At 41.0% G+C, this 11,542-nt stretch overlaps 1 protein-coding gene across 1 annotated transcript; it reads left to right on the forward strand.

Annotated features, from left to right (window-relative positions):
- The first annotated feature begins 3,604 nt into the window (after positions 1-3,604).
- SAXO3 (stabilizer of axonemal microtubules 3) lies at positions 3,605-11,121 on the forward strand. Its single transcript, XM_075189682.1, has 5 exons — positions 3,605-3,795; positions 6,031-6,231; positions 6,964-7,125; positions 8,804-8,931; positions 10,545-11,121. Exons 1-5 carry the CDS (start codon positions 3,700-3,702, stop codon positions 10,951-10,953), a joined length of 996 nt encoding a protein of 331 aa, XP_075045783.1. The 5' UTR covers positions 3,605-3,699; the 3' UTR covers positions 10,954-11,121.
- Positions 11,122-11,542: the final 421 nt, after the last annotated feature.

Genomic DNA, 11,542 nt, shown 5'->3' on the forward strand with positions numbered 1-11,542 from the left:
AAAAATCCCTGTTCCCAAATATGTGCATGCCAATTGGATAATTAAAAAGGGTCATATACCTTCTTTCATATTAAGACACCCCCCAAACCTTTTCACTTTCCTTAGAACTATGAATGTTCCTGCAATGTGCACAGGTCTATTTTAGTTATAACAGCCCCCGGGAGTCTCAGGGGGAAAAGGTGGTGTGAGGGGGGTGGGGTTTGGTGAATCGTGTCATTTTAGTCCCGCCCCCGTGACGTAATGACGCAAACACATCATTTTATAACGGGAGGTGGGTTACAATGATGCAATTCCCGTAGAATTGCATCATGGAGGCTGAAAATCTGCCCACTCTCTGGGATAATTGTGATGTTTCTACTGTTTCCGCAACACGTATTTTCTAGGGCACATGACAACCTGCAAATGTAGACGCAGATCTATTTTACTTATTCTACATTTCAAATACCTCCAAAGATATAGAAAGGAGCATTGCAGATCTGCACATTTTGCTGTCTGTGTATGAACCTTACTATATGTGCAGAGGTTATAGATAATATTTGTTCTCTAGCCTAGACATCTAGGGACCTTTACACATTGAAACAGGGTCAATTACGAAAGTGCAAAATTTCTGCACAAATTAAATTTTAGGATCAAAGTTTTGCATTGTTCTGATTGGAGGAGTAGGGTGGATGGCAGGGCCAGATTAAGGGCCACATGGGCCTGGAGCTGAAAATTGTAAAGGGTCTATTGTGAGAAGTACCATCTCACCGGAGGTGTGGCTAGTGATGTGTGGGTGTTGAATGTTCCAAATAAGCTGCTGAGTTGAGTCTTGCTCCCCAGATTAAAATTTGCCAGCCCTCCCCTGGCAGACATGTTCAAAAATTACAATTGTAGTTCAGACCAAACACCAGAATGGAGAAGAAATGTGATCTGAGTGACTTTTACAGTGGAATAATTGTTGGTGCCATAAAAGGTTGTTTCAGTACCTCAGAAACTGCTGATCTCTTGGGATTTTTACACACAAGAGTCTCTAGAGTTTACGGAGAACGGTGCTCAAAACCAGAGCATCAGTTTTGTGTGTGGAAACACCTTGTTAATAAGAGACGTCAGAAGAGAATGGTCAGCCTGGTTCAAGTTGACAGGAAGGTGACAGTTACTCAATTAACCATGGACGGTATGCAGAAGAACATCTCTGAATGCTACAGCAGTAGAAGACCACACAGCACCCTTGTGACCGCTACAGAGTGACCACCACATAATACATAGCACTCTTGTGACCACCATACAACACATAGCACCCTTGTCACCGCCACACAATACAGAGGGCAGCCATGAGACCTCCACCCAATACAGAGAGCAAAATATGAGTTTTATTGATACAAACTAACTGCGCAGTTAATGTGTGAGAACGTGATTATCAGCTGTTGGTCATTTTCATACCTCCTAACACCTCAAATGGCCAAAGAGATACATAAGATTTGATATATATAACTATCCAAGTGTTTATACATCTGAGCGGACTCCAAAATACATTTGATTGCCTAGGCTTGTCTAATGATAGCACTGGCCCTGATTTGTTCAATCTGTAAAAAATTTCTCCTTCATGACCAACTTGAAATGTATGTACTTTACAGGAGAGGAACGGTGCCCTCAGCAACATTTGTGAACAATGCCGCTCTAGCTTCACGGGACCCCCTTTACTCTCAAAAGAGAGCAAATCAGGGGTCTCGGTGGGGGAGCAGGAGCAATTACGGAGGGGGGGTGATCCAGCATATGTGTACTCTGTTACACCTCTCAGTACTCCCGATTTTGGTGGGACTTCCCCGATTTGTGGATTCCGAAAGGTGCATGGCTTACAGGAAAGTAGGTGAGTCATCTTCAGAATGTGGGCGTGGTTATACAGATTAGGACAGGGCTTCAGTGAATTGGGTTGTGGTTTGCATGGGTCGTTACTGAGCAATTTTGCTTAGATAAATGTTGGGTGGTATGCTGGGGAATCATACTCCAGCGCACATTTATATAATAAATGGCTGCAGTGGAGCACTGCCACACAGTATCGTCCATCTCTGTTATTGCAAGTGCAGCCTCCATCAATAACTATCCATTTGTATTGCATTTGTCCACGGAAAGTATCGCTTGTCAGGATACAACTTGACTTTCTCAGTTCCAGCAGCAATTTGAGGAGACATCTTTCTAATTATTTCAAGGTACAGCAAATAATCTATATTGCCGGAGTAAGGATTACAAGCCTTTATGGATAAAGACTGTGATTTCTTTTCATCTGTAGTGGTAGAAGTACCACTATATTTTAAAGTCTTAATAGGACTGCTACAAGGCATATTTTAGGAACTGAATACCCCTTTGTTATCTGTGGAAATTATAGTCACCTGGGAGTATATTTACTAAACTGCGGCTTTGAAAAAGTGGAGATGTTGCCTATAGCAACCAATCAGATTCTAGCTGTCATTTTGTACAATGTGCTAAATAAATGATAACTGGGATCTGATTGGTTGCTATAGGCAACATCTCCACTGTTTCAAACCCGCAGTTTAGTAAATATACCCCCTAATGTTTACCATTTACAACAAGTTGTTTTTCTGAAGGACAATTTACTATTGGGTTATTCCTATGTTACATATGTTTAAAATGGTATTTCTGCCATGCTGAGCGGTGTTTTTGATATTGTGTTTACCAAATATATAGTACTATTTATTTATTTTTTTAGGACTTTACTTATTAAGTTTCGTCACATAAAATACAAACAACTGACATGGTCAAAAGGTAACAGGAACAGGTGATATCTATCAGGCAAGAAGAGACGACCAAATTCGATTAGGATAATTGCACATTTTGAACATATATATATATTGGGTACAGTAGCACGAAACTGGAAATAGATCTTGGAGAAGAGTATAAAAGTGTGACAATGTTTATAGTGGGTAGGGGAGAGGTAGGAAGGAGAAGGGGGGAGGGGGGGGGGGGGGGGGGGGCAAGGGAGGGTTGAGACCGAATCCGGGATTCCCGGGGGGCGATTGACAGTCTGCAGTGTGTAATCTGCTAAATATCAATCAAAGGAAGAGGGCTGAGACACCTATAACATTTAAGGGACTATCATTTTTTCTGTATATGTCTTCTTGCTGACAAAAACAAGGCTATTTCCATGTTTTAAATGTATCATTTTATTTAAATATTTATACTTTATATTTGGATTGTTTGGTTGCTTGATACTCATTTTATCAAAGCTATCATGTGTGTGTGATTCTGTCTATGGATATAGTTTTCATTTTGCCTTTAAAGAGCAAGAAATGCTGAATTTGTCAGTAAAAGCAATAATACCAACATGTAGTTTAATAAGGATAATACCATTAACAGAACATGGTATTTCATGGTATAAAAATGAAAGAAACATCTTCATGCTGCGAATGCTTTGCACAAACATTATGTAACTATTTCTCCACTGACTTATTGACAGATAGAAATTAGATTGTAGGACAAATCCTAATTTGTTGTAATAATAATAATATTCAAAGTCTTATTATCTCTGATTTAGTTTCTGTGTACATCACAATCCTGTATAAGAGGCGTGTTCTATCACCATGACAACAGGAAAACACAACATTCCACATGCAATTGTCTCCTGCTCAGACTCTGTAGATCCCCTGGCTACAGACTTTAATATTGTACTATATCTGTGCATTCTTTTGTATCAGTACTATTATAATGGGGCTGGAAAGGAGACAAGACTGGCATCTAACCAGTACTGGAGTGGGGCATAACTACAGATCTCCAGTTTCATTCTCCCCTCCACATATCAAGGTATGGTGAAGATTAACAAATTAATAAGAACTTGGTGCTATGTAAGTATATGAGTGAGATTGACCTTGCTGCCATAATGCTTTTCAGCAGTGTCTTTACTGCATTAGAGTCAATTAAAATATACAATAGGGGGAAAACATCTAATTAGAATTCTTACATTGTGTTAAAAAAATTGTATCTCATATCTCTATCTACATGAAAATGCTATCTGATGCAATATCTCACTTTTTGTTGTTTAATAAATCACATTGTTTCAGTTTACAATCTGAGATGTATAAATTAAATTTACCAGCATCTTGTAATCTCCAAATGTATTTTATTTATGTAGGTTTCGTACTTGCTTTCAGTGTCGGACTGGGGCATGAAGGGCCCACCGGGGGACTGCAACACTAGGGGCCCACCAGAGGGGGTGTGGCCAACCATCAAAGAGGCAGGAGCAGACACTAGAGGGGGAGTGGTCAGCCCACAAAGGACAGCTAGCACCATAGTGTAGTATATAAAGAATGCAGTGTGTATATAAAGAGTGGAAGGGGTAGTTTCACCTTGCGCTTAAGTATATTGATGAGTAGTATCTAGTTAGAATCAGAGATTGGGGATGTTTCGTGGATGGTATATTGACACGGGGTGGTGCATAAAGTGTGCGCTAGTAATTGTATTAGGAACTAGTGGTTGATGGTAAATGGTGTAATGTTACACAGTCGGCTGATATTGAGAAACAGAGGGTAGTGGTGTGAGAGACCGTGCCTGTGGGTAGGGGGCAAATGAGTGATTGTGCAGAAACATGTAGAAATTTGCAGAGATATGCAGAAATGAGCAGATACAAGCAGAAATAATGTCTCTGAAGTCTTCAACTCTTCTTTGAGAGCTTGAATTGTGCAGGCAAGACAGTCTTCAGAGTAATGTTGTGTAGATAAATCATACAGATGTGACAATCGTATGGATTTGGTAATGTTATGAGGGTAACAAGCATATGCAATTACCTTCAAGCGGTAGTGAGTGCGCTCCAAACTACCGTTATGGTTGGTGCTCCGGATCTTGTGCGTGGTCTTGTTGTAGTCAGCGGTCAGCGGACGTGAACTCTGACACTTCCTCCCCCTTGGAACGCAAGCCTGCGTGTCAAAAGCCGAACTTCCGGTTTTTGCAAAGAGGCACAGCAGTGTACTCGTGCTGCTGTGTAACAGTAAAAAGTATAATGCTGTCGCGTTTGGGCTCTCTGCAGCTGGCTTGGCACTCGGAACAACGGATTCGGTGGGGGCATGGCTTACCAGCGTCGGGGCCTACCGGTGGATAGACCGGCTTCCCGGCAGGCCAGTCCGACGCTGCTTGCTTTGTATGGTGTTCTATACTTCCTGTGAAATATATATATATATACTTACTGTATATATAATGAGTGTCTTCATGTGATGAATGCATTCATCTGCATTCAAAAATGTGTATATATATATATATATATATATATATATATATATATAATCTGTATAAATAAAGTCACCACTTTTAATCAGTGAGTTATGATGTCATCACTAGTAGGGTTTATATCCTATAATTTACAGTAGGGAATGCATTATCCCATATACATTATTATCATTATTTATGCCCAGGAGAGAACTAACTATAGACAATATTGCTGCTAAGGATTATTCAAGTTATGTTACTACATTTAAACAGCTTGAAATGTTTGGAAACCTCATATAAATTGATTGTATTCATATATGTAAACGTGATAAGTTGGGCTGTCTCTCAACAGGATTGTTCCATGTCACTGATTTGGGATGTGGGATGGATATTCACAGAAATATGGCAGTTAGCAGTCAGCAATTCATTTATTTTCAGAGCTGCTCTAAAACTGAAAGAAAGGCAATATAATGCACTTCACACGATAGTCTACAGCTTTATAATTTATTCTTCCAGATTTAGTTCGACTTTAAAGTGTTTTTTTTATCTTAATGAAAAGGAACTCTGACTTCTCCATATGAAACAACAGTGAACTATGGCTACTACCTGGCAAGTTAATCTTCATATGGTTTGGATTTCGTTGTCTAACAAATACAATTTTCTATTGGTTCATCAAAGTCTCAATACCTGATATAAAACATTATCCCAAGTTAAATATTTTCTCTTTTGCCCCCAATGATTTATGTATACACTAATACTGTACGAGTGTTTGGGTTTATTGATAGAGAATTGCTTTACATGTAATGATGTTTGACATGGTTTTTGTGCGCACTTTTCCAGTCCACCCTGCCCGAGCCTCTGCCACCCACGCTGCAGCAGACGAGCGAGGCCACCGCGTATGATGAACTGGTCAGTACCTATGAGACGACGGCGGGAAGCGCTCATAACAGGAAGTATCCAGGCGGTGTCCTGTCACAGCCCAGTTATCCTCTCCCGCCACCTCATTGGAAGGTTAATTATACTAAGGACTTGTGGGACAAGGTGAGACGTGGACGTCACATCACAAAGTACTGAGATGCATTACACTTACTAAACAGCCATATGGATGTCACAGTTATCTGATTCAAAATGATGGGAGCACTAAGATATTTATAGATCACCACTTCTGTTATATACCATGGAAGACACATGGGTTTCATAGGCAAACAGAGGGGTGGTTTTCCTAGTGCCTGGAAACCCCCCTCCCAGCCTGGGGAACTGTATAATTGAGGTGGCTGAACCCTGCCACCGCTTCACACGGCTCTGCTTGAAAAGGGAGAGCTGCGTGCACCTAACAGTAGAACACGCAGCTTTGCCCCTGTTTATTATGGGGATAGGAAGAGTTGGAGAGCAGCCAAACACTGTCTAAAATTATAGCTATGCCCCCATGTATGCTGGTCACGCCCACTGGCAGCGTGGTGTGGAAACCCCCCAATTCTCAGATCATTAATGGGGTGTGGCCTTTTTGGAAGTGCGTGTGGTTTTGCACAAATGTTGGCATGGTTTGGCAAATCAGAGTTGGGAGGTTTCTTTTTGAGTTTTATTTTTTATTTAATGTTTGTAGATATGACCAGGGGGCAGAGGGTTGTCCAAAAGAGACTTTGCAAGTGTTATTCTGTATTATAACAGGAGTACCGAGCTCATGTTTCAGATAGAAAAACACATTACATAACTTGATGTTGTATCACCCTCATCGTCAATCGTTAAATACTAGTTTTACAATGTACCATGCAGCTGAAACTAAGAGCGTGGAGGACCCCACTGGATCCCAGAAACCAGTGCAGCGAGATGAAGGCAGAATTCCTGGGTCGACCAGCTCAGCCCACCCTCAGCGCCTTCCACTCAGGACCACAGCCCTTTACACTGGAGAACCACCTCAACAAGGGACCGTCGCAGGTTAGAGTTACACCGATCCGTTGACAGTGGATCGTATTACTGGACAGCAGCAGAGATCACATGTCACAGACAGACAGAAGAGAACACTCTAAGCAGCGTGCACATAACATATTCACATTGTACATATCTATCTAAGGTGGAGGCTACATTGGGCTAAAAACCACCTGTCCCCCCTTTGTCCATGTGGTTCCATTGTTCATGGATTTGCAGACACAGGGATAGTTCATCATGACCATACAAATATCTTTTAAAGCAGCAATCCCTGTTACTCATTGTTGCCTACTCTCCCGGAATTTTCGGGAGTCTCCCAAATTCCTGGGAGTCCTCCAAGACTCCCGGAAGAGCAGGGCAACCTCCCGGTTATTAAATTCTTCTTAAGTGGCGGGGGGGAGGCGTGGCTTATGATGCAAATTGTCCATCATAGTGGCCCCGCCCCCTGTTATAATTGGCCAGAAACTGTGATGGACGTTTAGGCGGCGGGGTCAAATGACGCTTCCGTCTGGCCCCACCCTCAACACGCCCATCTTTCCCCCAATCTCCCGGAGTACCTCTTGTCACTTAGGCCCAAAATGTTACGTGGCAAACATATATACACATTCCAGGGTATACAATTCATGTACACACTATAGCGGGTACTTAAATAAAAGTTAAATTAATACACAATAGGGGGCACCGGGATAAATTGATACACGATAGGGGATACTTTGTAAATATCTACCATCATGAGGGTTACATGATACACAAAGGTTAATGGTGTTCAGAATTTTTCCACCTTTGATTTACTTACAATTATTGGATTGTACATAGCCTCCTGCAAATTTTACAAAAATATTATTTTATATTTCTGTGTTTTTAGCCAAGTCCTTAATATGAACTAGCGCCGACAAGTTTTCTATCTTTTACCTTCCTCCTTAATACACTGAAAAAACAGGTCTCCGAATAGACTTTTTTTTTTTGCAAAGTTGCAAAATCAAGCATTTGGAAACCCCCCTATAGAAAACCTGTGTTTGTCCCTGCTTGGATACAACAATGATCAGCTCTGCACATTGGATGATATAAAGTTCATAGTGAAAAAAGACCAAAAAACTGACAACTAAAGCGAAGTATATAGGAAGAGTTGCAGCAGAGTATGTACAAACCAATAAATGAGTGTGGGCTGAAGGTTTGAGCAAAGCATCTATCATCATCATCATTTATTTATATAGCGCCACTAATTACGCAGCGCTGTACAGAGAACTCACTCACATCAGTCCCTGCCCCATTGGGGCTTACAGTCTAAATTCCCTAATATAGACACACACTCACACACAGACAGAGAAGGAGAGACGAGGGTCAAATTTAATAGCAGCCAATTAACCTACCAGTATGTTTTTGGAGTGTGGAAGGAAACCAGAGCACCCGGAGGAAACCCACGCAAACACGGGGAGAACATACAAACTCCTCACAGATAAGGCCATGGTCGGGAATAGAACTCATGACCCCAATCCTGTGAGGCAGAAGTGCTAACCACTGAGCCACTGTACTGCATCTATCCTAAATAAGAGTGTACTGAAGAAAAACAGAAGCAGATACATATGCTCATTGCAAACTTAGTACATTTTCAGCATAATCTATATGTACAGTATAGTGTTCATTGAACTGGTTGCATTTCATACTATGGTAATATGTTGGTGCTTAGTCATTAGTGGCAACTACAGAAAACAAGGTTTTGTCCGGGGAACCTTTCTACGTAAGAGACAAGGGAGTTTTGAGCCTGAATGACATCTATGCTTCCACTACGGCGCGGGATTTCCGCGCATTTACAGCGTGAGTAAACCCACCATGTCGTCTGCTCTCTCACTACTGGTATAAGAAGTCCTTATAAACCTATTCACTGTTTTCACTACTACCCAATTAGATTATAGAGATGTGATAAATGACCTTGTGTCCTTGATCTAAAAATACTTTTATGCTGTGTAATATGCAGCCCAGGGTAAAGCAGAACATATTGTAGCATGCTCTAAGTAGATATTTTATGCTCACTCACTGCTAGTTCTGTTGTACATGGTGATCTTTGAATAACTAAGGGGTAACAAATATAGGGCAACACCCGATTCCAATAATATATTTTATTTATGTTTTTCTCATTTCATTAATACAATTTATATGTTTTTTTTTAATTCTTTTAGCTTGTTTTCAAACAAAATAATATTAATATATCTGTAAGTGCAATACAATACTTTTTTTTTTGGGTGATAATGAGTTGCTAGTGTTATAACAATAGGGGGTGCTAACGGGTACTTAACCAAATGAAAATTGTGCATAAGGAGATGAGATATACTAGGCTGAATTCATACACAAATATCTCGCACTTTTATACAAAGATAACCGGTTCACTTTAATATATTTATTTATACCCTACAAGTGACTTTTTCTTTGAAGTTCGGTTGCTTACTAAAACTCCCTATAGGGGTGTAAGAATTAGAGATGCTCACTGACCCCCGTGAAGTGGTTTTGGTTTTGGTTTGGGATCTGGATTAGCTTCGTGTTTTGGTTTTGGCAAAATCGCCCTCGTGTGTTTTGGTTTTGGTTTTATATTTTTTAGGAAAAATCCTAAAATATGCTAAAATCACATATTTTTGCTCTTTTTTTTGTTCCTACATTATTATTACCTCAATAACACTAATTTCAAGTCATTTGGAGTCAATTTTGACCACCTCACAGATCACAATGTTATTTTCATACAGTTTTGGACAAATACTGCAGGGACCTGGCTGGATAGTAAGCAACAGAGCAATGACACAAACACACGGCAGTTCCTACCACATCTAGGACACATTGGCACACAGCAGTGGCTGAAAAGAAAAATGGGGGTCCGCCCTACCTCCCACCCAGCGTTATATTGGATCTTAAAAAGGAATCCAAATTTCCCGAGATCCATCCGTGTCACCATGACGTTTTGCCTCGTTTTCGATTCTGAGGGCGCGTGAGAGTACCGAGCTGAGGACCCCCTAAGTTCGGGTGTGTTCGGTTCTCGAGGAACCGAGCTTGAGCATCTCTAGTAAGAATCAATCGCCGGACCCATTGCAAAAATTTTTGGGGGGGTGGTCTTCACTTATGTGTAACAGCAAAGTGGGGGACCTCTGGAGCAGATGGACTGGCACCGCCAGAATTCCCTCCACACATGGACTGCTCCAGTAATCCGACGGTAAATCGTGTATAGTGTGCACACATGAATCCGCATGCTGATCGGGACTTTTAGTCGTTGGTAAAATAGTTAATGATATTGCATCGGGAAAAAATTTCTGTAGTGTGTACCCAGCCTAAGTTACACTGAATTTACAATAAAGGAAACATATCACTTATTACAAACAAATACAAATCTCAGAAATGTGGTTGGTTTCTTAAAGCTTTTCCAAAGTTGTATTTCTTTTTCCTAGGAAAGAACTGGAGGGTTATCCAAAAAAAGATGCCCTTACATACTGGCAGGCTGAGGATTACCCTAAGGCCTGGGGACATGGCATGAAAGAAAATCCTTTACCAAAGGAGACTCAACCAACACTTCGCCGACCCCCTCCTATGCGTGACACCATCCAGTTTCCCATTGCCACTAAATTGCCACGGATACCTCCACGTGCTAGGTCTGTCCCTCACCGAGGACTTAAAACTCTGGTGCAGGAAAGCTACCAGTGGCCCCTGGATGCCAAGAGGTCATGTGATGTTTACCTCCCACTGGAATGCCCGTGGACAATGCCACGTCAGGGACCATTACCGGAGATAATGTTGGTGCCTAAGATGTACGAAACGGAATATGAGACATACGGCAGCAATCAACCAGCTGTGGTGTAACACAAGTCAGGTGCAATTAATGGTCTTGCCTAAAAATGTGTTATAGCAAATAAGGAATTCAAATTAAATTATTAACAGAGAATTTCTTGTGATTTTTTTGGACAAAGCCTTATGTCTCACAAAACACATATATAAATATGGGTGAATCTGTAGTCTGGAGTTGATATTGATGGCTTTTGCTTTTGCATTTATATGTATACTGTGCCTTTGATTAAATAACTTACATTTCAGCATTGAATGTAGTGGCTGCCGTACGAGCTAATAAGCGATCGTAGGACACTTCTCATTTGTCCTTCTGTTCTACAAGCTTTTCCCATACCTGCAAACATGAGCCTTATACCAGGAATACATTACTATACTCCACCCCCCTCCCCCCCCCCAATAAAATTCCTCATTCAAATAACTCAAGTTAAGCAATCAACAGTGTACTTATCAGTAAGGAAAAATGGAAGCGGGTCTTGGATCTGTAGTGCGATTATGTAGATTTCTGTTTTGTCTTCTTCCTTTATTGTCTTTTCTAAGTTAAAACACAACATTACAGGTTGTACACACAACTTGGTTCATCCTGCCTACTGGGCTTTCACTGCTT

Source organism: Mixophyes fleayi, chromosome 11 (assembly GCF_038048845.1).
Source record: "Mixophyes fleayi isolate aMixFle1 chromosome 11, aMixFle1.hap1, whole genome shotgun sequence".
Classification (NCBI taxonomy): domain Eukaryota; kingdom Metazoa; phylum Chordata; class Amphibia; order Anura; family Limnodynastidae; genus Mixophyes; species Mixophyes fleayi.